The 26790-nt window shown below is 45.0% G+C and overlaps 1 protein-coding gene and 1 long non-coding RNA gene across 2 annotated transcripts in view; one reads left to right on the top strand and one right to left on the bottom strand.

The window, feature by feature from the left end:
- Positions 1-202: 202 nt before the first annotated feature.
- Positions 203-26127, top strand: LOC137304301 (uncharacterized). The gene is made up of 4 exons (XR_010958545.1): positions 203-295; positions 20212-20405; positions 21081-21272; positions 25753-26127. It is a non-coding gene; the product is annotated as an uncharacterized lncRNA (long non-coding RNA).
- LOC137304299 (E3 ubiquitin-protein ligase RNF220-like) overlaps positions 10723-26790 on the bottom strand; it is a 38866-nt gene continuing 22798 nt past the window's right edge. Inside the window, exons 7-12 of the mRNA XM_067972844.1 lie at positions 25653-25785; positions 22791-22887; positions 20224-20307; positions 19245-19359; positions 14968-15042; positions 10723-13396 (exon numbers count right to left, since the gene is read on the bottom strand). Coding sequence (XP_067828945.1) covers positions 13325-13396; positions 14968-15042; positions 19245-19359; positions 20224-20307; positions 22791-22887; positions 25653-25785 — 576 coding nt within the window. The 3' untranslated portion in view covers positions 10723-13324. The remainder of the gene's footprint in view (positions 13397-14967; positions 15043-19244; positions 19360-20223; positions 20308-22790; positions 22888-25652; positions 25786-26790) is intronic.

The following is a 26790-nucleotide window of genomic DNA, read 5'->3' as shown; positions in this document are numbered from 1 at the left end:
TGGTGGCCGCGATTTTCCTGAGTCTCGTGAGCTGCTGTGAGGCTCTTCTTTTAAAAGTACAATATATGTCGAAAATAGATTTTTTTTATTTGTGCCTTTGGTTTTGCGTGATAGCTACATTTAAGATAGAGACTGTTCCTTCTTTGGACCTTTGTACAAATTGGCAAACAAAAACACTGAGGGCTTGATATTCTAGGAGGCCAGCACCACCAGCAGAGGACAGCAGAGAAGAACTCCTGGCCACCCGTGGAACCCACCGTGGATCCTGTCCCAGACTCGGGGCACTGGGGCAGCTGTAAGTACAGATAAGCAGTGCCGACCCTGTCACAGGCTCAAAAAGGACCTTTAATGCAGCTCAGACCTCTGATCCTACCACATGGTCCTGCCTCCAGAATGCACTACACTATATGGAAAGAAAGATCTTGAATTTATACAGTACCTTTCATGACCTCAAGGCTTCCCAAAGCGCTTTACAACCAACAACAACAACTTGCATTTATATAGCGCCTTTAACATAGTAAAACATCCCAAGGCGCTTCACAGGAGCGATTATCAAACAAAATTTGATACTGAGCCACATAAGGAGATATTAGGACAGGTGACCAAAAGTTTGGTCAAAGAGGTAGGTTTTTAAGGAGCGTCTTAAAGGAGGAGAGAAGTACTTTTGACGTGTAGTCATTGTTGTAATGTAGGGAATACTGTGATCTGCAGTACAGAACACTTTCTCACAAGAGGCTTCCAGGGCAGAGATGCAAATGCAATTTGGAGTGGAACTGGATGAATAATTCAAAATGAAGAATATAAAAGGAGATGTTGAAAGGTGCAAGGAAATGGGATTAAAGTAGGCAGCCTCAGTTGAACAGCTAGCACTGGCAAGTTGGGCTGTGATTTCCATGACTTTGTGACATCTCAATATTCAGTCACATCTCCAAGCACTTATCACATGGATGACCTTTCATCTCATGGATAAATAACACTCACAAGGGAAAAATTCAACTAATTTGCCCTTGGGGAACCGCTCTTAAATGCACTAAGAGTCACAATCAGGAAGCACTTAACCAGCTGAGGTTATTTTTCCGATGTATACAGTTGCCAATTGTAACTGTGTACATCCACAAACAGGACACAAGACTATAATTAACTACAACATTGTAGAATTAACTATCCAACTGTGGGAAAATAAAAGATTTTTTTTACTTTTTGCCCCAGTATCATCATCAAATGTTCCCAGGTAAGGTTAGATACAGAGTAAAGCTCCCTCTACACTGTCCCATCAAACACTCACAGGGCAGGTACAGCATGGGTAAGATACAGAGTAAAGCTCCCTCTGCATTGTCCCATCAAACACTCCCAGGTCAGATACAGCACAGGTTAGATACAGAATAAAGCTCCTTCCACACTGTCCCATGAATGTGTCTCAGCCCCAATCTCAGAAGACTCCCCCTACAAATCATGCTGGATTACAGGTAGTTTTGCAATAGGCACTTGTGAGCAGCATGGAGTCAGTCTGCGCTGTACCAAAATCGTTCATAGAAACATAGAAACATAGAAAATAGGAGCAAGAGGACGCCATTCGGCAAAATGATCATGGCTGATTGTCTAACTCAGTACCCTGTTCCCGCTTTTTCTCCGTACCCCTTGATCCCTTTAGCATTAAGAAATATATCTATCTCCTTCTTGAATATATCTAATGACTTGGCCTCCACTGCCTTCTGTGGTAGAGAATTCCACAGGTTCACCACCCTCTGAGTGAAGAAATTTCTCCTCATCTCAGTTCTAAATGGCATACCCTGTATCCTGAGACAGTGACCCCTGGTTCTGGACTCCACAGCCATCGGGAACATCCTCCCTGCATCTAGTCTGTCTAGTCCTGTTAGAATTTTATATGTTTCGCTGAGATCACCTCTCATTCTTCTAAACTCTAGTGAATATAGGCCTAGTCGACCCAATCTCTCCTCATACGACAGTCCTGCCATCCCAGGAATCAGTCTGGTAAACCTTTGTTGCACTTCCTCCATGGCAAGGACATCCTTCCTCAGTTAAGGAGACCAAAACTGCACACAATACTCCAGATGTGGTCTCACCAAGGCCCTGTATAACTGCAGTAAGACATCCCCGCTCCTGTACTCAAATCCTCTTGCAATGAAGGCCAACATACCATTCGCCTTCCTAACTGCTTGCTGCACCTGAATGCTCGCTTTCAGCGACTGGTGTACAAGGACACCCAGGTCTCGTTGCACCTCCCCTTTTTCCAATCTATCACCATTCAGATAATAATCTGCCTTTCTGTTTTTACAACCAAAGTGGATAACCTCACATTTATCCACGTTATACTGCATCTGCCATGTTCTTGCCCACTCACCCAACTTGTCTAAATCACATTGGAGCCTCTTTGCATCCTCCTCACAGCTCACATCCCACCCCAGCTTTGTGTCATCTGCAAACTTGTAAATGTTACATTTAGTTCCTTCATTCAAATCATTGATATATATTGTGAATAGCTGGGGCCCAAGCACTGATCTCTGCAGTACCCCACTAGTCACTGCCTGCCACCCGGAAAAAGACCCGTTTATTCCTACTCTCTGTTTCCTGTCTGCCAACCAATTCTCAATCTATGTCAGTATATTCCCCCCAATCCCATGTGCTTTAATTTTGCACACTAACCTCTTGTGTGGGACCTTATCAAAAGCCTTCTGAAAATCCAAGTACACCACATCCACTGGTTCTCCCCTATCTATTCTACTAGTTACATCCTCAAAAAACTCCAGTAGATTTATTAAGCATGATTTCCCTTTCATAAACCCATGCTGACTTTGTCCAATCGCGTTAATGCCCTCCAAGTGTTCTGTTATCACATCTTTTATAATAGACTCTAGCATTTTCCCCACTATTGATGTTAGGCTAACTGGTCTGTAATTCCCTGTTTTTCCTCTCCCTCCTTTTTTAAATAGTGGGGTTACATTTGCCACCCTCCAATCTGTAAGAACTGTTCCAGAGTCTATAGAATTTTGGAAGATGATCACCAATGCATCCATTATTTCCAGGGCCACTTCCTTTAGTACTCTGGGGTGTAGATTATCAGGCCCTGGGGATTTGTCAGCCTTTAGCCCCATTAATTTCCCTAGCACTATTTTTTTACTAATATTGGATTCCTTCAGTTCCTCCCTCTCACTAGACCCTTGGTTCCCTAACATTTCTGGGAGGTTATCTGTGTCCTCCTTTGTGAAGGCAGAACCAAAATATGTGTTTAATTGTTCTGCCGTTTCTTTGTTCCCCATTATAATTTCCCCCATTTCTGACTGTAAGGGACCTACATTTGTCTTCACTAATCTTTTTCTCTTGACACATTTATAGAAGCTTTTACAGTCAGTTTTTATGCTCCCTGCTAGTTTACTCTCATACTCTATTTTTCCCCTCTTAATCAATCTCTTGGTCCTCTTTTGCGAATTCTGAACTGTTCCCAATCCTCAGGCTTGCTGCTTTTTCTGGCAAAGTTATATGTCTCCTCTTTGGAGCTTATACTATCCCTAATTTCTTTTGTAAGCCATGGTTGAGCCACCTTTCCTGTTTTATTTTTGTGCCAGACAGGAACGAATAATTGTTGGAATTCCTGCACATGTTCTTTAAATATTAGCCATTGCCTATCCACCGTCATCTCTTTTAGTAAAGTTCCCCAATCTATCATAGCCAACTTGCAACTCAAACTTTTGTAATTTCCTTTATTTAGATTCAGGACCCTAGTTTCGGATTCAACTACTTCACCCTCCATTTTAATGAGGAATTCTATCATGTTATGGTCGCTCTTCCCCAAGGGACCCCGCACAAGAAGATTGTTAATTAATCCTTTCTCATTACACAATACCAAGTCTAGGATCACCTGTTCTCTTGTTGGTTCCTCAACGTATTGGTCTAGAAAACCATCACGTATACACTCCAGGAATTCCTCCCCCACAGTATTATTGCTAATTTGGTTTGACCAATCTATATGTAGATTAAAGTCACCCATGTTTATAGTTGTACCCTTCTTGCATGCGTCTCTAATTTCCTGTTTAATGCCCTCCCCTACATCTCCACTACTGTTTGGGGGCCTATAGACAACCCCCACCAACGTTTTCTGCTGCTTGGTGTTTCTTAGCTCCACCCATACAGATCCCACATCGTGATTTTCCTCACTATTGCATGGATTTCCTCCTTTACTGACAACGCTACCCCACCTCCTTTCCCCATTTGCCTGTCCTTCCTAAATATTGAATACCCCTGGATGTTCAGTTCCCATCCTTGGTCACCCTGCAGCCATGTCTCCGTGATCGCAACTATATCATAACCGTTAATATCTATCTGCGCTGTTAATTCACCTACCTTATTGCGAATGCTCCGCGCATTAAGACACAATGCCTTTAGACTTGTCTTTTTAAGATTGCTAGTTTTATTTTGCACTATGGCCCTATTTGTTTTTTGCCCTTGTTTTTTCTGCCTTCACTATTGCTTCTTCCCTTTCTGTCTTTTGTTTCTATCCTTGTCTCCCTGCTCAGGTTCCCATCCCCCTGCCATTCTAGTTTAAACCTTCCCCAACATCACTAGCAAACACCCCTGTGAGGACATCGGTCCCGGTCCTGCTCGGGTGTAACCCGTCCCGCTTGTACAGGTCCCACCTTCCCCTGAACCAGTCCCAATGTCCCAGGAATGTAAATCCCTCCCTCCTACACCATCCCTGCAGCCACGCATTCATCTGGTCTATTGTCCTGTTCCTATACTCACTAGTATGTGGCACTGGTAGTAATCCTGAGATCACTACCTTTGAGGTTGTGCTTTTTAATTTATCTCCTAATTCCTTAAATTCACCTTGCAGGACCTCATCCCTTTTTTTACCTATGTCGTTGGTACCAATATGGAGCACGACTACTGGCTGTTCACCCTCCCCCTCCAGTATGCCCTACAGCCGCTCAGTGACATCTTTGACCCTAGCACCAGGGAGGCAACATACCATCCTGGAGTCACGTTTGCAGCCGCAGAAACGCCCATCTGTTCCCCTTACAATTGAATCCCCTATTAATATAGCCCTGCCACTCTTATTCCTCCCCTCCTGTGGCAGCAGAGCCAACCCTGGTGCCACAAACCTGGCTCTTGCTGCTTTCCCCTGGTAAGCCATCTCCCCAACATTATCCAATGCGGTATATCTGTTTGAGAGGGAGATGGCCCCAGGGGACTCGTGCTCTACCTGCCTAGTCCTTTTACTCTGCCTGGCGGTCACCCATTTCCTTTCTGCCTGCGTAATCTTTACCTGCAGTGTGACCACCTCACTGAACGTGCTATCCACGATAATCTCAGCATCGCGGATGCTCCACAATGAATCCACCCGCAGCTCCAGCTCCGAAATGCGGTTAGCCAGTAGCTGCAGCTGGACACACTTCCTGCACACATGGTCGCCAGGGACACTGGTAGTGTCCATGACTTCCCACATAGTGCAGGAGGAGCACTATCATCTTTGGACACTCAAAGCCGGCAAAGGGAGAAGGTGTTCAGCTCATCAGTCTGTGCTGCAGTGAACTGTTTAAAGGGTAATGGACAAATTCAGCGCCCTGCACAGCTTCTCTTAACCACTCAATTCCTGTTTTCAATATTGTCGGCAACTCTAGGAACAGTTTATCAGTGTTTATATGCTTCTCCCACAGGGTGTGGAACGCCTATGTGATCTACTGCAGATTGTTTTCTAGTACTTGCTATAAGCTCCCGATGATTCATTTTGGTAAATTCACGGCCCAGGAATGTCCAAGGTTCGTTCCCTGGTCTGTGCTGGGTTTGTTGAACTATTCAAGGCGGCTGTTGGTGATGCTACAATTTGCCTCGGTCCTGATCGCCGCCCAGTGACCCTCACTGGAAGTGCAGCTTTATGAGTATCGGATAAGGACAGGCTCATATTTAACTGTGATGGTCTCTCAGTCCTCTTGAAACACAGTCATTTTAAAGTGTCAGTGCGGGGAGGGGGCGGTGTCAGTGCGGGGAGGGGGCGGTGTCTGTGCGGGGAGGGGGCGGTGTCTGTGCGGGGAGGGGGCGGTGTCTGTGCGGGGAGGGGGCGGTGTCTGTGCGGGGAGGGGGCGGTGTCTGTGTGGGGAGGGGACGGTGTCTGTGTGGGGCGGGGACGGTGTCGGCGCGGGGAGGGGTCGGTGTCATTGTGGGGAGGGGGCGGTGTCAGCGCGGGGAGGGGTCGGTGTCTGTGTGGGGAGGGTTATGGTTGAGGCATTGCACTTAAGATGGTGCCTCTGGCCTTACGGTGCCAGGTGTCAGTAGGATGCGGGATCTATCTGCGGGATCTATCTGCGGGATCTATCTGCAGGTTCCCCAAAGCTGGTGCCTGATCTGATCTGTAGATCCAGAGGCAGGTGACCTAAGCACAATCTAGTCACTTGCTGCAGGAAGGGAGGGTCGTGGGGACTCCTCGGGTTGCTCACCAGACCTGGGGGTTGTACCAGTTTGTTTTTCCGTCCTCTCAGCCAAATTCTGGAGAAGGGTCACAAAAGTGACCATGAACTCCGCTACAGACACACTCATGAAAAAGAGAATCTTGTTGCCTATGTTTAAATAACACCGCTCCCTTCTGGCACGGTGCCCTCTCGCCCTCCCTCTCCCATCCCCTGTCCCCTCCCTGTGGAGCTAAATGCAACTGTTTAACATGAGACTCTGCTTTCATAGACAGTGCAGCCCTGCCACCTCCTGGCAGCTAACAGTCTAAACCACAGACAGAGCTAATAGGATAGGGCAGCCTGAAATCTCCAAAATACTGAAACTTCCTAACATCACGCTGCCTGTGTCCAGACTCTCCTTTGCTGAAGGCAGGAACTCTCACTGGGGACAGTTCCAGGGACTCTGGGAGCCTCTGGAAAACATTTGTTATATGTGCTGGCAACCTAGTCAATGGAGGGCATTACAGTCAAGCCTGCTTCTGTCTATAAATACGCACACACTCAGCCACATACACATACACACACACACATGCACACACACACATGCATGCACAAGTAGATCAGTGGAGGACAGAAGTAGTAATACCAGGCAATGTATAACTCCTCCTCGCCCTCTAAGTGTTTCACACTGGGATCAGTGTCCTAGTGTGATCTATTCAATAATGTGGGAAAAATAGCACACCCTAAGTATAGACACTTTGAGTAAAATTAATTATAAGTATACAAAACCAAACAACCTTCTTAAATCAGGTGTCACTCTGATATCCCTGCAGTACATTTTGTTATAAATTGGTGCAGAAATACCACTGCTCCAAAAGAGATAAGAGCAAAGCTCAAAGTGGAACACACAAGCACTTCAACTAGCTACCTAAATCCAGAGCCTCACTGATGAACCATGCATACATACATCCACTAGACAATCCTATAATAAAAGGGTCACTTATGTATATCAGGGCAGGTCCATGTGTATGTTGGGGGAGTGAAGTACTGAGTGGAGCACCTCATTACTGGTACAACTACTGTTTCCAATTTACGTAAATGTCCTGGATTCAGAAGCTCAATACAAAGTGGTCAAATTTGCAGATGATACCAAACTAGGAGGGGCAAAGGAATCAGAAGAGGCAGCTCAGAAACCACAGAATGAGTTGGACAAGATTCATGAGTATTAAGAAAAATGGCAGATAAAATTTAATTCAGAAAAATGTAAAGTGCTACACATAGGAAGAAAAAAATAGACAGCACATGTACTCCATGAATGGTGTCGAGGGACCCAAGAATGAAAGAGACCTAAGACCATTTGTAGACTCAACATTAAATATGTTCAACCTATACAGTGCAGCAATCAACAAAGCCAATAGGATGTTGAACTATACATATCAGCCATGGATCAGTGGGTTCAACCTCATTCCAGAGACTTAAGCACATAATCTGGGCTGATACTCCAGTGCAGTACTGAGGGAGCGCTGCACTGTTGGAAGTGCCGTCTTTCGGATGAGACGTTAAACCGAGGCCCCGTCTGCCCTCTCGGGTGGGCATAAAAGATCCCATGGCACTATTGGAAGAGGAGCAGGGCAGTTTTCCTAGTGTCCTGGCCAACATTTATGCTTCAACCAAAAACAGCTGTTTGTGGGATCTTGCTGTGCACAAATTGGCTCCCGTGTTTCCCGACATTACAACAGTGATTGCACTTCAAACGTACCTTATTGGCTGTGAAGGTTGGGATGTCCTGAGGTTGTGAAAGGCGCTATATAATTGCAAGTTCTTTCCATATGAAGTCAAAACAGTAGATTATAAGTCAGGGGATGTAATGATCAAACTGTATAGAGCTTTGATCAGACCAGTTCTGGTAACTGATGAACAAGTGACATTCGAGCACCAGAGGTAGTGCAGAGAAGAGCCACAAGGCTGATCCCCAGTATCGGGCATCTGAGTTATGAGGAAAAACTGGAGGCACTTCGTGCTCACAGAAAGGAGGCGTCTGAAAGGGGATCTAATAGAGGTATATAAGGGTTAAGGGTGTAAAGCTAACCCAAAATAATACTATAAGCTGTGGGAGTAAAACTAAGGGACACTGGCTGAAACTAGAGAAGGGTACTTTTAGGACAAATATCAGCCAACTTTGAATGCATGTATTCCTGGAGAATCAATCACATGACATGGGATCACATGACATTTGATCATGACATTCAATGACGTGACATTGTCCGGGCTCATACATAAAGAATAGCCACTCTGAGTGGCTGGTGCTTGTGGAACTGTACCCCATTATGTGTCAGCGTCAGGAGAACTGTACCCCAGTAAGTGTCAGTGTCAGGGGAACTGTACCCCAATGTCAGTGTCAGTGGAACTGTACCCCAGTATGTGTCAGTGTCAGGGGAACTGTGCCCCAGTAAGTGTCAGGGGAACTGTACCCCAGTAAGTGTCAGGGGAACTGTACCCCAGTAAGTGTCAGTGTCAGGGGAACTGTACCCCAGTAAGTGTCAGTGTCAGGGGAACTGTACCCCAGTAATTGTCAGTGTCAGGGGAACTGTACCCCAGTAAGTGTCAGGGGAACTGTACCCCAGTAAGTGTCAGGGGAACTGTACCCCAGTAAGTGTCAGGGGAACTGTACCCCAGTAAGTGTCAGTGTCAGGGGAACTGTACCCCAGTAAGTGTCAGTGTCAGGGGAACTGTACCCCAGTAATTGTCAGTGTCAGGGGAACTGTACCCCAGTAAGTGTCAGGGGAACTGTACCCCAGTAAGTGTCAGGGGAACTGTACCCCAGTAAGTGTCAGGGGAACTGTACCCCAGTAAGTGTCAGTGTCAGGGGAACTGTACCCCAGTAAGTGTCAGTGTCAGGAAAACTGTACCCCAGTAAGTGTCAGTGTCAGGGGAACTGTACCCCAGTAAGTGTCAGTGTCAGGGGAACTGTACCCCAGTAAGTGTCAGTGTCAGGAAAACTGTACCCCAGTAAGTGTCAGTGTCAGGAGAACTGTGCTTCAATGTCAGGAGACCTGTACCCCAGTCAGTGTTAGTTTCAGGGGAACTGTATCCCAGTAAGTGACAGTGCCAGGGGAACTGTACCCCAATGTCAGTGTCAAGGGAACTGTACCCCTGTGAGAGTCAGTGCCATGTGAACGGTACCCCAGTGAGAGTCAGTGCCGTGGGAACTGTACCCCAGTGAGAGTCAGTGCCATGTGAACGGTACCCCAGTGAGAGTCAGTGCCATGTGAACGGTACCCCAGTGAGAGTCAGTGCCGTGGGAACTGTACCCCAGTGAGAGTCAGTGCCATGTGAACGGTACCCCAGTGAGAGTCAGTGCCATGTGAACGGTACCCCAGTGAGAGTCAGTGCCATGTGAACGGTACCCCAGTGAGAGTCAGTGCCATGTGAACGGTACCCCGGTGAGAGTCAGTGCCATGTGAACGGTACCCCGGTGAGAGTCAGTGCCGTGGGAACTGTACCCTGGTGAGTCAATGCTAGATGAACCATAGCCCAGCGAGAGTTGTTGCCAGGGGCAATGTACCTCAGCAAGACTCAGTGACTTCAGGAGAGATGGGGAAAAAGCAAACAAAAATGCTCTTGAGGAGGATTATTATATTGGGGAAGAATCCCCCTTTAATTACTGGGTTATTTACATAAACACTGTCCTTTAAGAGGTGTGTTGCTGACCTTTCTGACGGTTGGTCCAAAACGTTCATATTGTCAGGAGTTGAAACTCACTGATTCAGATTCTTTCTTCCTTTGTATAGACCGAGTGGGTCTGTTTAAGTTCCAGGTGGAAGGCCAGCCCCAGGAACCCCCTCTTGTCTCCGAGCCACGGGGGAGGTCAGCACCGCCTTGGTGAGGTTCAGGAACGGCCTGTCAATGCACAAGCCGTTGGGGCAGGTAGACCCACACCAGCCTCACCTGCTCGGCGATAAAGTAGCGGTGTGCCCCGTCGTTGGCCTGCAGCATGGCCACTGCATTCCGACTTACTGCAGGCAACGCTGGAGGCAGTCCGAGAAATGAGACCGCGCAGGTACAAAGCGCAAATGTTAAGTCGTTTTCCCTCGAGTTGCCAGCCGCAGCACTCAGGAGACGGATCGCCGATTTCGGGAGACTCCCGCCCAAAGCAGGAGGATTGACAAAACTAGTCCCTTGTCCCACTCGTTCATATTTTTGTGTTTTTACTTCCATTTCCAGGCCTGGTTAAGTCTACCAGTGCTGCTCCCTGCCCTGCATTCCTTCAACAGCGGAAAAACACAGAAACAATCCCACACACTTAAAACAAGATCAGGTTTTATTTTAACTGGACAGTTAGAAGACATTTGCAGGAACTGGGTGATAGTCTGGAACCAGTCAGCATTCAGTAATTAAATGAGTAGTAGCTATAGCAACGTTTGTAAATTAACAGCGGTTCTCATTCTTTTTCCCTCCTAATTTCCTCCTCTAATCTCCAAGCTAGAAAGTGTTGGTTTCCTCGCTGGGTTCAGGTTTATAGGTGGCAGTTACCTTCCACTATCTCTCCCAAGTGTCCATTCTTCAAAAGCCAGCCTGGACTGTGAACACTGGCAGGCTATTTGACTGTGGTGGACATCACGGCTGAGCCTAAGCCTGTCCTCTCTTGGTTACCACACATGTTCTTTCTTGCCATGTCGGAAACCAAGCCGATTTTTCCCTCTCCCTAACCCAGGAATGCTGACCCAATCTTTCCCGTCCCTAACCCAGGAATGTTGAATCAGTTCAGCTGACGCCTGGGTCTTTATACACAGGTACCTGATTTATTGTTTGTATCTCTGGAACAGTGACATGAAGCAATGATATTCAGCTGAAAACACATGCTTTAAGTCAGGCCTGGGTTTTAATTGAGAAGTTATGTTACAGCTGTACAGAGCTATGGTTAGACCCCATCTGGAGTACTGCATTCAGCTCTGAGCAGCGCACCTCAGGAAGGATATATTGGCCTTGGAGGGGGTGCAGCACAGATTCACCAGAATGATACCAGGGCTAAAAGGGTTAAATTATGAGGACAAGTTGCATGGACTAGGCTTGTATTCCCTTGAATATAGAAGATTAAAGGGTGATCTACTTGAGATGTTTAAGATGATTAAAGGGTTTGATAGGGTAGATAGAGAGAAACTATTTCCTCTGGTGGGAGAGTCCAACACAAGGGGGCATAATCTTAAAATTAGAGCTAGGCCATTCAGGGGTGATGTCAGGAAGCACTTCTTCACACAAAGGGTGGTGGAAATCTGGAACTCTCTCCCCCAGAAAGCTATTGAGGCTGGGGGTCAATTGAAAATTTCAAAACTGATATTGATAGATTTTTGTTAAGCAAGGGTATTAAGGGTTACGGAACCAAGGGGATAGATGGAGTTAGCATACAGATCAGCCATGATCTAATTAAATGGCAGAACAGGCTTGAGGGGCTGAATGGCCTACTCCTGTTCCTATGTTCCTGTGACACTGTTCTGACGCACTGCACTGCGTTCCTTAATCAGAAGGAGGAGACCTTCATCTTGTCTGCCTGGACTCCGATTCCAGAGCTAACAGGACAGCGTTCTGAGAGCTGAGTCTCCATGAGTCAGCAGTGATACAGGTAGTAGGTACTTTTATAGTATTGGAAACAGAGAGGAGCTGTATTGCAGTGTCAGCCCTCCAGTACCTGACCATTCTCAACATTACCACACTTTTTGGACCAGGAGAAACTAAATACCCCCTGCTTCCTACTGTGAACTCTGTCTCTGGATTATTTCACAATAAATTAGCTGTCAGGTTTGGGGCCCACATCACGTGCCAAACCCATTATGAGTTTTGTGATGACTTATTTCTTCTCCGAAGTGAGCTGTTTGAATAATTCTTCCTTGGAATTTTCATGAGGTAGAACAGTAGGCAGGGTTTTGGCGTGCAGTCGCTCAGAGTGACCAAGTGCAGGCTTACATGCCTGCTATTTCTCACGTGGCACGTTGCCAGTCCCTGCCAGGCAGCTGGGTAGGGTTACTAGGCAGAGGCCTGGCGTTTCCCTAGAGGGAGTCAGGGAGGTGGAATGATGAGACAAAGAAGTCCTTCAGTTGTTCTTGTGCTAGTTCAAGAAAGAAGAAAGAGAGACTTGCATTTATATAATGCCTTTCACCACCTCAGGACATCCCAGAGCGCTTTACAGCCAATAAAGTACTATTGAGGTGTAGTCATTGTTGTAATGTAGGAAACGCAGCAGCCAACTGCGCACAGCAAGCTCCCACAAACAGCAATGTGATAATGTCCAGATTATCTATTTTAGTGATGTTGGTTGAGGGATCAATATTGGCCAGGACACCGGGGGAGAATTCCCATGCTCCCCTACACTAGTTCATGAGTGTAGGCGGTTGATTCAGCTGCAGAGAGAGAGTACCACAGCTGAGCACTATCCTGCCCACACACGTGAACTTTCCGGCATCGGTCACTGGACAGGCTGGTACAGGTTTGGCATTAGGTCATCTGTCTGCCCCTAGTGGTTGGGGACTGGTGCATGAAGTGAGGGATGTAAGAGAAAGAGAAAAAAAGTGGGGGTGGGGAATGCTTAGAACTTCAAACAAAAAGCAAAAAGAAGATGCAGATGCTGCAAAAACAGGAAATGCTGGAAACGCCCAGCAGGTCAGTCAGCATCCGTGCAGAGAAAGGACAAGTCAATCCTTCAGCTGTGGACCCTTGAACTGGTGAAGGATCTACACCTCAAACAGTGACTTGTCTGTTCCCTCTAGAAAAACTTTAAATGTTCACATATCTATTCATTAGTTACTCTTAATTATTTCAGGAATTACACATTGAAAGCAATTCTGAGCAAAAATGAAGAAATCTGCTCAGTGGACCCTGGGACCACCCCCAGTATCCGAGGCTCGCTTCGTTTAGGGCTACATGGTCCTTTACAGGTAGATTCTGCGTAGATCGCCCGGTGACGTGATGGTGTTACACTGTGGACACAGCTTCTTTGACCCCTGTAATGAACAGAGAACACAAGTCCATTAAGGTTTTACACACTTTCCTTGGTCTGTTTTCAGAGTATCCCAGTTATAATGACACACCATCAGACTCATAACCTGGGGCAGTGCAGTTTGAATCTTCGCTTTCCTGGTATTCAACCCTCACCTGCCCTTTACTCGGCAAAAGGGAAGGTCAAACCTAGGGAAAGGGGAGACCAAACTTAGGGAAAGGAAAACCAGCACTACGATAGGGAAAGGGGAGACCAGCCCTATGGTAGAAAAAGGGGAGACCAGCCCTAGGGGAAGAGGCGACCAGCCCTATGATGGGGAAGGTGGGAGTAGCCCTAGGAGAAGGGGAGACCAGCCCTACGTTAGGGAAGGGGGGGACCAGCCCTACAATAGGGAAGGGAGGGGATCAGCCCTACGGTAGGGGAAGGGGAGACCAGCCCTACGATATGGAAAGGGGACACCAGCCCTATGATAGGGGAAGGGGAGACCAGCCCTATGATAGGGGAAGGGGAGACCAGCCCTACGATAGGGGAAGGGGAGACCAGCCTTAAGATAGGGGAAGGGAAGACCAGTCTTAGGGTAGGAGAAGGGGATACCAGTGCTACACTTGGGGAAAGGGTGACCAGCCCTAGGGAAAGACAATACAAATCTTATGGTAGAGGAAGGAGATCACCTACAAGACAACGGAAAGAGAGAATAGTTACATGGAAGGTGAAATGGCTGTCTTTGCTAAATTCAGTGAAAAGCTGGACCTAAGTGTGCCATTTTATATTTAAATTACATTAAAATTACAGAGATAGGAATTTCACCCCAACACTGGATTTGGGAAATGTTCAGAACTTGAGTCTTAGAGTATAGATTGTCAAGAAAAACATCCAGTAAATCATTGCAACATGTATTGTCAGCCAGTCACTGAGTGGTATTAACAACAGCTATCCTGGACTAACTCCCATTCCAGCTGGAATGTGGTCAGGGAGGCTGATATCCACTAAAACATTGGGTATCTCAGTGTCCACAGTGCATTGTGTGGAGTCACACTGGGCTTCTCAGTGCCCACAGTACATTGCAATATCAGATCCTGTTAATTCATAGTGAGTAAAGGACAGACCCATACCAACCATACTGTCCCAGCTTCAATACCTGGTCTGCACGGAGGTAGCTAGTCTCAGCTGGGACCTGAATGCCCCTGAATTGGGAAGTGGAAAATCAGCCACTTTGTGTTCCTGACCGCTGTCCGTTGAACGCTGCTGGGAATGGTATGTGGGCTTGGCTGTGACACCCTCCACAGTTGAATAGCCTGTTGAACGTAATGATGGAGGCTCACACAAGAAGAATTGCCCCTTTGGGTAAGGTGCCAAAGGGCTGATGAGCCTCATGGAATTGACCCCCCAACAAGAATCATCATATCCAGAAGAGAAATTTGTAAACAATGCTGTCATACCCATTATCAAATGTTGGTTCCCCCTGTAGTTTATATGAATGAAAGCCTTTTTATTGAGGAAGCGGTTAAGCATGATATTTCACAACTGGAAAAAGTTTGCTTTTAATGTTTTTCTTGGGTGTGCCCATATCCTTACCAGGGTGCGGAGCCAACATTCCTCACAGTGAATGTGCCAACACTGGATTGAAGCCAAAGGCACTGAGTATGATCCCTAGAGAGACAGAGAGAGAAAGAATTAGACATGGAAAAAGCTTGTGTTAACTTTCTGGAATTGTTCGTACTTTTGGTGAAGTGAATCAAATCATATTTGAAGCTGACGATAAACCGGCAATGAACTTTCTAGTATCTGTGATGTAAAGATAGCGGACCCCTCTGTACCATCTCCATCAGCTCAGTATGACGGAATATCCACCTAGAGTCCTGTAGAACACATGTGGCCATTGAGCAAATTAACTGTGCAATGTGATAGTGACCCTGAGGACTAGAAGGTCACAAGTTCCATCACTATAGATACTCATCCATTGATCTCCCCCGTCACTGATACTCACCCATAGACCTCCCCCATCACTGATACTCACCCATAGACCTGCTCCATCACTGATACTCACCCATAGACCTCCTCCATCACTATAGATACTCACCAATAGACCTCCCCCATCACTGATACTCACCCATAGACCTGCTCCATCACTGATACTCACCCATAGACCTCCTCCATCACTATAGATACTCACCAATAGACCTCCTCCATCACTGATACTCACCCATAGATCTCCCCCATCACTGATACTCACCCATAGACCTCCTCCATCACTGATACTCACCCATAGACCTCCTCCATCACTGATACTCACCCATAGACCTCCTCCATCACTGATACTCACCCATAGATCTCCCCCATCACTGATACTCACCCATAGACCTCCTCCATCACTATAGATACTCACCAATAGACTTCCTCCATCACTGATACTCACCCATAGACCTCCTCCATCACTATAGATACTCACCCATAGACCTCCTCCATCACTATAGATACTCACCCATAGACCTCCTCCATCACTATAGATACTCACCAATAGACTTCCTCCATCACTGATACTCACCCATAGACCTCCTCCATCACTATAGATACTCACCCATAGACCTCCTCCATCACTGATACTCACCCATAGACCTCCTCCATCACTATAGATACTCACCCGTAAACCTCGTCCATCCATATAGTTACTCACCCATACACCTCCTCCATCACTGATACTCACCCTTGGACCTCCTCCATCACTATAGTTACTCACCTGTAGACCTCCTCCAGCCATATAGTTACTCACCCATACACGTCCTCCATCACTGATACTTACCCATAGACCTCCTCCATCACTGATACTCACCTATTGACCTCCTCCATCACTGATAGATACTCATCCATAGACCTCCTCCATCCCTATTGTTACTCACCCATAGACCACCTCCATCACTGATACTCACCCATGGACCTCCTCCATCACTATAGTTACTCACCCATAGACCACTTCCATCACTGATACTCACCCGTAGACCTCCTCCATCACTGACACTCATCCATAGACCTCCTCCATCACTATAGATACTCATCCATAGACCTCCTCCATCACTATAGATAATCATCCATAGACCTCCGCCATCGCTGATACTCATCCATAGACCTCCCCCATCACTATAGATACTCAGCCATAGAACTCCTCCATCGCTATAGATACTCACCCATAGACCTCCTCCATCACTGATACTCACCCATAGGCCTCTTCCATTACTATAGTTACTCACCCATAGACCTCCTGTATCACCAAAGATACTCACCCCTAGACCTCCTGCATCACTATAGATACTCACCCATAGACCTCCTCCATCACTGATACTCACCCATAGGCCTCTTCCATTACTATAGTTACTCACCCATAGACCTCCTGTATCACCAAAGATACTCACCCCTAGACCTCCTGCATCACTATAGATACTCAGCCATAGACCTCCTCCATCACTGATACTCATCCATAGACCTCCTCCATCACCATAGATACTCACCCATCGACCTTCTCCATCATTCATACCCACCCATTGACCTCCTCCATCGCTGATACTCACCAATAGACCTCCTCCATCATTATAGATACTTATCCGTAGACCTCCTCCATCACTTCAGATACTCATCCATAGATCTCCTCCATCACTATAGATACTCATCCGTAGACCTCCTTCAGCACTATAGATACTTACACATAGACCTCCTCCATCACTAAAGATACTCATCCAGAGACCTCCTCCATTACTGATACTCACCCATAGATCTCCTCCATCACTATAGACACTCATCCATAAACCTACTCCATCACTATAGATACTCATCCGTAGACCTCCTCCAGCACTTTAGCTACTTACACATAGACCTCCTCCATCACTATAGATAGTCACCCATAGATCTCCTCCATCACCATAGATACTCACCCATAGACCTCCTCCATCACTTTTGATACTCACCCATAGATCTCCTCCATCACCGATACTCACCCATAGATCTCCTCCATCACCATAGATACTCACCAGAGACCTCCTCCATCACTATAGATACTCACCCATAGATCTCCTCCATCACCATAGATACTCACCCATAGACCTCCTCCATCACTTTTGATACTCACCCATAGATCTCCTCCATCACCGATACTCACCCATAGATCTCCTCCATCACCATAGATACTCACCAGAGACTTCCTCCATCACTATAGATACTCACCCATAGACTTCCTCCATCACTAGAGATACTCACCCATTGACTTCCTCCATCACTGGTACTCACCCACAGACCTGCTCCATCACTGATAGATAATACTTCAGGAAGCAATTATGGAGAGACTGACTAATCTTGTAATTTTCCCTACCTGCCTGTCCACTCCCAGTTCATTCTAGTTTCTATTGAAGGGCCCTGTAATGAAGGAAAATTCTTGGAAAACAGTTTGAAGAAAGGGAAGGAATTCTGTGGACCTTTTTTTTTTGTTCGGTGCTCACATCGTTCAGAAAGAAAAACTAAACTGGCAACAATCCCTGACAACAGAGATTCTAAGTGGCTTGGCTGCAAGGGGCCAAATGACCATGGGAACATAGGAACCGGAGAAGGCCATTCAGCCCCTCCAGCCTGTTCCGCCATTCAATTAGATGTGGGTGAAATGTATCTTAATTCCATACTATCTCATCTTCATTTTTATCATCTTTAACAATCCGTTGAATAAATATAATTGTTGAAATTCTTAAGTGAAAATCAGAAGCAATTAGCAGACTCTGAATTGGACTCCAGAGCACCTGCTGTGCTCTTCTTTCTCTAGGAAAGGAATAAAATAATACATGTGAGAGTTTTAGTGGGCGGTAAGATAAGTGCTGCCACCCACGTTGGACCTGCTCTGAGAGGAGTGCTCGCCTTGGGGAGGGGATGGGAACCGATTGGGCGATGACTTGATCTCAGCCAAGCGTCCCGATGATCTGGTATTGGCAGCGGTGACGGTGGATAAGTCTACGGGCCTGATTACCTTCCTTCACGGCAGAAGGAGCCTTTGTGGGAGTGGCTGAGCCTCAAGGCGAGGGAGTCACAACAAAAATAATTGGAGGAAAGAATGAAAGTTTAAAAAAAGATTATTGTTTCGCTGCTGACTCCACGCAGTTGCCATTGTCAACTCCTCGAAACTGTCTCAGTTCAGCTTCCTAACAGAATAGAGAAACTACAAGATTCGGAGGACTCAGCACAGCCTGTTCCAGCTTGCTATACTTGAAAGAGCGAGTCTCACCATTATAACCCTTTTAAATAAACAAATTATTCACAAAGATTATTTTTTTTCCCTGAAACCTTCTTCTTCCACCTCCTCTGAAGGCATAATCAGACGTGTTACATCATGACCCCTACGCCATCGAACACATCCAGCCTTGCCATTAAACAAGCTACGCAGAACACCTTTGCTTAGTTATTGTTTGGTCGTCTTCTAAAGATCCCATTAGGGTCTGGTTTGAAGGCTCCAGCTGTCCTCACCTCCATTATCTCGCCCAAAAGTCCTTCCTTCATATGTGAGCCTAGACAGTGAGTATCAACGTGCAATTGGACTGTGGAAGGCATCACAGGTGAGCTAGACCATGTCCTCCCTCAAGGCAGTTCCATCAGGTCACCGTTTATTTATCAGACTAATGTTTGCCTTCCGTACAGGGGCACTGATCTGGCAGAGAGCTCCAGTCTGCGCTGAGTCAACTGAACTCATTATGGCAGCAGTTGGAGCCTTGCAATTGGTCTCAGTGCCACTGGCCTAGAGAGGGGGAGAAAAGTCAGCACCTTCGGAAGGGGAAGGAGAAAAATTGGAACAAAAATATTTTACAACAACTGCACTGGCTCCTTACCATACACACGTGGCATCTGTATGTTTCTCTCCGCAGCAGCTTCTGCGTGAGTTCGCTGATTCGTGCTTTTAAGATTTCTGATGTTACTCCTCTTTCTTCATCTGTGTTTATCATTCTGTAAGGGTGGAACAGGTTGAAGCTGAAATTTCTTGAAATGTGGATATAGCAAAACCCGTCCTGAAGCCCACTGTACACCAAGACCACCTCAATATTAACACCATCTGGGACCAACCTGTACAATGGGACCACTTAGGCTCAGTGCCCATATGGCTAAAGTTATCACCTGTACAGGAAGGATCAGACTACATGAGTACCAAGCCCTATAGTACAACAAGACCCCACCCCATTAACGTGACCATCTATATAAGACCCATGGACGTAGTGTTCATCGACCATCAGTCCCAGTAATAAATTTAATGATCCAGGTATAATCCAGGGTATTTGAGCTCGGTCCCATGGTCTCTACTTTGTTCCATTCTCACAGAGCTAATGTTGGACAAATTAACATTTTGCTGCTCTCCCTACCTGTTAACATGAATTCCTTTATTGTCAGTGGGGATCAGTGACCTGCCATTTTGCTGCCATGAGATGCAGTCACCAAGTGCACCAAGCCAAAGGTGGGCTGAGTTTTGTTAGTTATTGAAGTTGCATCTCAGAGGTACAGTAGGTATCTGTGCCTTTTTCCTGCTGATAGGGTTTCTCTAATTAGCTGATTAGCCCTCAATCCAGCATTAAAAAGGTCCATCAGAGAAAGATCCCATGAGTGAGAGAAGGGTCCATCAGGCACTGAGACTGGACAAACCTTTCAGAGAAACATTCATCCAAAGCCCACAAGACAGAGACTTGAGAGACCCACCAGAATACTTTACTATCTGTTTACTGGATTCAAATCCAGTTGCCAAAAATGAGAGGTTCACCACTCTAACTAACTCACTATGTTCAAATTGTTTATTTCTATCTCCTAAAGAGTTGAACTTGCCTCATCACCACATTGTCCAGGTGTTTGTTCTGTGCTTCCATCAGCTTCTGTGGTTGGCCATCCAGGCTCTCTACTGCTGAGTACCTGCACAATGGTCTGGTCAAGAAAACATCTGGAACATACCTTGGGAACCTGGCTCCAATTAAACAGATTGAAGACACACTTGGTGACTATAGCATCAGGTATCAGAAAATCACAACATGTTCTGCTCTCATCATGGGACCTCTTATAATTACAGAATATGGATTTGTTGCTTTATGCCGTGCATTGCATTGCACCAATTCCAGAACACAAGAGGTGTTGATACAACTTGTTCCATGTGAAGCACTGGAAATGATCATTCATTCCAGCCAGCAGTACTGCTCCTATGAGAGTGCTGCTGCTAATGGAAGGAATCCCAGCCACTGCATATTGAGCATGGGAACTCAGATGAGAACAGACATTCCCAACTACAGTATGCAGCAGCCAGGATTACATCCACTAGCAGCAGGAGTGGGGCAGAGAGCCGGGGGAGAATGGGTGGGAATGAAAGGGAGAAGTTACATAGAATTGTATAAAAATTACAACATGGAAACAGGCTGTTTAGTCCAACCAGCCCATGTTGGTGTTTCTCCTCCATACAAAGAGTATCCTAATCCCATGTTCCCAACTCCCTTTATTCTCTTTGCCTTCAATCACTTATCTAACCTATTCTTAAATATTGACATTGTTTCTGCTTCAATCACTGGCTCTGGTAGTGCATTCCACAGCCTCTGTAAAAAGTTTCTCCTGTTCTCCTGTCCTGAATCTCTTTAATCTTGGGCCGGATTTTGCTCTGAAGATAACAGCAAGCCTAACAGCGCTCATCATTATTTCAGTGCAAATGGTGGAGGAGCTTCTGACGACCGCACATGGGCAGTTAATCTGGAACTTCCTCTACCAGAAGCCCTGCTCCTCCAGAAGCTTTGTGGGAATGAGATCTTGCCGGCTAACTCACTGTTGAAATGACTGCAACAGCGTAAAGTTCCTCTTTTGCCCTGATGGAAACGAAGTAATCTCGCCAGAAAAAGGTACGTCAAGTTTTTTTTCAGAGTAACCAAAATTTTAACGGTTAATGACTGCCAAACAACCTCTCTAGCACTGAAAATTTTAATTCTACAAGTGTGGAGTCTCATTCCTTCACTCTTTAATTGTTATGATGTGGAGATGTTGTTGGACATTTTAAAAATTAAAAATTTTTACTTTTTCTTTCTGTCTCTTTTATCTCTGTCTTTTAATTCAATATTTCTTACCCTCTCCTTATTTCGTTTTCTGTAACTGATTTTACGTTAAATTTACTATTCGAACTGACACTTCCTGGTTCTGTGTCTGTGCTGCTTATTAACATGCTTCAATCTGATTGGTTAAGGGGATACACAGCAACTTGCCCCGTTCACACAGGTCCCAGATGCCCGGGAGAGGGGGCCGAGCTGGAGTGAGGACCTGATAAGAGGAACTTGCAGTGCAAAAGCTCATGAAAAGCCTATGGGCAAGTCCAAAACTAACGAGTGGCGGGCGGCATTCATTCACCACTCAGAGCAAAATCCGGCCCCTTATTTCTATGTCCCCTCATTCTAGAGCCCACAATCACTGGAAACAATCTGTTTCTACCTACTCTGTCCCTAGTCTTCATAATTTTAAACATCTCTATCAGATCACCTTTTAATCTCCTCTGTTCTCATGAATACTGCCCCAATTTCTTATGCCTTTCTTCACATTTGTATTTCCCCACACCTGGCAGCCGGCCAGTGAACCTGCGCTGAATCCTCCCTATTGCTTCAAATGAAGTTACAAAGCCTGTGTAACTAGTTGTTTTTACATGCAATAGGTTTATAATCAGGGTCATTCTTAAGTCCTCAGCTTTTTGGGGGCTGTGTCAGCTTTTTGAAGCTTTTCCTAGTTTTCTAGATTGGCATACATGGGTAATTCAAGATATTTCCATCCCAAACTGAGTGTCGTTCTATCTGAATTCAATGCAGATTTATTATATGTACAGCTTTCTTACATAACACTTGTTAAACCGAGTCTAATATTAATTCAGCTTTGAAATTAATTTGATACTATTACTTCTACAGAAATTAATCTCAAATGATCTGTGACCGAGAGACACTGCAGTCAGCTGCTGGGTCTGCGACTGAGAGACACTGCAATCAGCTGCTGGGTCTGTGACCGAGAGACACTGCAATCAGCTGCTGGGTCTGTGACCGAGAGACACTGCAATCAGCTGCTGGGTCTGTGACCGAGAGACACTGCAATCAGCTGCTGGTCTGTGACTGAGAGACACTGCAGTCAGCTGCTGGTCTGTGACTGAGAGACACTGCAGTCAGCTGCTGGGTCTGTGACCGAGAGACACTGCAATCAGCTGCTGGTCTGTGACTGAGAGACACTGCAGTCAGCTGCTGGGTCTGTGACTGAGAGGCACTGCAATCAGCTGCTGGTCTCAGTCAGCTGCCAGTCCCAGACTGAGAGACACTACCAGCCTGTACTGTTACTGTCTTGCTTTAAGATATAGGCTAGAATTTGCTCAAAGAAGCCAGTGTGAAGGATACTTAAATTTGGTGTAAAATGGCAGCTCATCCCCATCAGTGTCTAGATCTCCATCGCTGTCTCTACTTGTCAGACTCTGTGTTGTGCAAGAATTGGATCCTGTGATAAAATAGCAGATATGAGAACTGATTATTTATTGGTACGTCAGCAATATTGCAAATAGTTGCAAGTTTGCATATTTTGAAAGAACTTGTGGCAGTTTTGACTATTGCCGTGTCGATGCAGGGGTAACCATTTCATAAAAGGATGGTAAATGCAGCTCCAGCACCAACGTGCCGCAGTGCAGGAGAGAGCAAGTTAGCAAAATGTGAAAGGTCAATCAGAGCCCCTGCCAAAGGTCAGCAACAAGTTTATAGCAGTAAGAACAGTCAACTGAGAGAATTACAGATTATTGACCCATGCAATGATAAAGGAACGGCAATATATGCCCCAGTCAGCATGGTGTGTGACTTGGAGGAGAACCTTATACCAAGAAAGTCAATACATATCTTGGACATAACCTGGGTACATTGGACATAACCTGGGTACATTGTATATAACCTGGGTACATTGTATATAACCTGGGTAAATTGGACATAACCTGGGTAAATTGGACATAACCTGGGTACATTGTATATAACCTGGGTAAATTGGACATAACCTGGGTACATTGTATATAACCTGGGTACATTGTATATAACCTGGGTAAATTGGACATAACCTGCGTAAATTGGACATAACCTGGGTGCATTGTATATAACCTGGATAAATTGGACATAACCTGGGTAAATTGGACATAACCTGGGTACATTGTATATAACCTGGGTAAATTGGACATAACCTGGGTACATTGTATATAACCTGGGTACATTGTATATAACCTGGGTAAATTGGACATAACCTGCGTAAATTGGACATAACCTGGGTGCATTGTATATAACCTGGGTAAATTGGACATAACCTGGGTAAATTGGACATAACCTGGGTAAATTGGACATAACCTGGGTACATTGTATATAACCTGGGTAAATTGGACATAACCTGGGTACATTGTATATAACCTGGGTAAATTGTATATAACCTGCGTAAATTGGACATAACCTGGGTGCATTGTATATAACCTGGATAAATTGGACATAACCTGGGTGCATTGTATATAACCTGGGTAAATTGGACATAACCTGGGTAAATTGGACATAACCTGGGTACATTGGACATAACCTGGGTGCATTGTATATAACCTGGGTACATTGGACATAACCTGGGTAAATTGGACATAACCTGGGTAAATTGGACATAACCTGGGTAAATTGGACATAACCTGGGTAAATTGGACATAACCTGGGTGCATTGTATATAACCTGGGTACATTGGACATAACCTGGGTACATTGTATATAACCTGGGTACATTGGACATAACCTGGGTAATTGGACATAACCTGGGTAAATTGGACATAACCTGGGTACATTGTATATAACCTGGGTAAATTGGACATAACCTGGGTGCATTGTATATAACCTGGGTAATTGGACATAACCTGGGTACATTGGACATAACCTGGGTAAATTGGACATAACCTGGGTACATTGTATATAACCTGGGTAAATTGGACATAACCTGGGTGCATTGTATATAACCTGGGTAATTGGACATAACCTGGGTACATTGGACATAACCTGGGTAAATTGGACATAACCTGGGTACATTGTATATAACCTGGGTAAATTGGACATAACCTGGGTGCATTGTATATAACCTGGGTGCATTGGACATAACCTGGGTACATTGTATATAACCTGGGTAATTGGACATAACCTGGGTACATTGTATTTAACCTGGGTACATTGGACATAACCTGGGTACATTGGATATAACCAGGGTGCATTGGACATAACCTGGATACATTGGACATAACCTGGGTACATTGGATATTACCTGAGTATAACCTTAGGGCCTAAGCTTTGGAATTCCCTCCCTAAACCTCTCCGCCTCTCTACCTCTCTCTCCTCCTTTAAGATGCGCCTTAAAACCTACCTATTTGGCCAAGCTTTGGATCAGCTGTCCTAATATCTCCCAATGTGGCTCGGTTTCAAATTTTGTTTGATAACACTCCTGTGAAATGCCTTGGGACATTTTATTATGTTAAAGGCGCTACATAAATGCAAGTTGTTGTTAACATAACATGGGTACATTGGACATAACCTGGGTACATTGGATATAACCGCAGTGTGCGGAGGATGCAGTGTGTGACAGGGACTGTGGTTGGCTGTGGCCCACACCTGTTTTTTATTTTTATTTTCACTGCTGCAAAGTATTGTACGAAGGAACTATGGGAAGATTTCATAGTGCAGTCGGTGTATTGAAATCAGAAGCCCTGATTATGATTTAGCTGGATCTGGTGCAGAGGAATCTGTCTCCATGGATGGTTGAACAGTAGATGCAAGTAACCTATATATTCCACAAACTGATACCTTTTTCCCCCAATTTTCTCTCCTCTCCTGAAGCAGCTGGCTTGTGATGGGTTAGATAGACACCAGTCACACTCTGATACCTTGCCATAGTGGCTGTTCTTCGTGTGTTAAGTATTGGTCGGCAATTTGATTGTGAAGTGCATCATAATCAAGCCTGATGACATTCTCATATGATCTTCCAATAGGGGCCATTGGAAAACAACCAAAACAGGAACCCTGTCTGATTTCTCCCCTCCCTAGCCTAGGAGGCATTAGAGCCAATTGAATGCCCAACCTGCTACCTCAGCTGAGATTAGCTAATGCAAGACTAAGTACTGAACCTGGGACTTCTGGTCTGCATGGATCAAGTACCAGATCATATGATGCATTTATCTCCCAGGGAACATAACCTGAGCTCATTACTGCCACCTACCTCTCAGTCCTAGTAATTGCTGTGTATTGTTTCTGCCCAGGCTATGCCATGCATATTCCACATAATGATTTCCACTAGGGCTTTCTTCCTCTGTATCCAGGAACCTGGGGTCCTTAGAAAAGGAGCCGTCAATCTGCACGACAGGAGAGAATGAGAGTGATGTAACTCAGAGTTGTGGCAGGGGCCATTGCTCTCCAAGCTAACCAGGTGGAAAGAAATGGAAAGGCTTTTGGAAAAGGAACAGGGAAGAATCACAAAAACACACAGCCCAACATCTGATGAAGAGACATATGTGGGAAAATTCTGTGTTATGCAGATTAGCGAAATAAATTATTTAATGGTATTTGAAGAGATTGGTAAGGAGAATTTGACTGTATTACAGTAAACGGCTACTATAACATAAGACTGTTATAACACGATTATTATAATGTAAGAGAATTATACTGCACTGTCACAATAATGTGAGATTATTATATTACACCGTCACTATAATGTGGGATTATTATATAACACCATCACTATAATGTGAGATTATTATACTACACCGTCACTACAACGTAAGATTATTATATTACACCGTCACTATAATGTGAGATTATTATATTACACCATCACTATAATGTGAGATTATTATATTACACCATCACTATAATGTGAGATTATTATATAACACCATCACTATAATGTGAGATTATTATATTACACCATCACTATAATGTGAGATTATTATATTACACCGTCACTATAATGTGAGATTATTATATTACACCATCACTATAATGTGAGATTATTATATTACACCATCACTATAATGTGAGGTTATTATATTACACCATCACTATAAAGTGAGATTATTATATTACACTATCACTATAATGTGAGATTATTATATTACACCATCACTATAATGTGAGATTATTATATTACACCGTCACTATAAAGTGAGATTATTATATTACACTATCACTATAATGTGAGATTATTATATTATACCGCCACTATAATGTGAGATTATTATATAACACTATCACTATAATGTGAGATTATTATATAACACTATCACTATAATGTGAGATTATTATATTACACCGTCACTATATTGTGAGATTATTATATTACACCGCCACTATAATGTGAG

The sequence above is a fragment of the Heptranchias perlo genome, chromosome 37, assembly GCF_035084215.1.
Source record: "Heptranchias perlo isolate sHepPer1 chromosome 37, sHepPer1.hap1, whole genome shotgun sequence".
Lineage (NCBI taxonomy): Eukaryota > Metazoa > Chordata > Chondrichthyes > Hexanchiformes > Hexanchidae > Heptranchias > Heptranchias perlo.
This window is presented reverse-complemented; position numbering and strand designations above follow the sequence as displayed.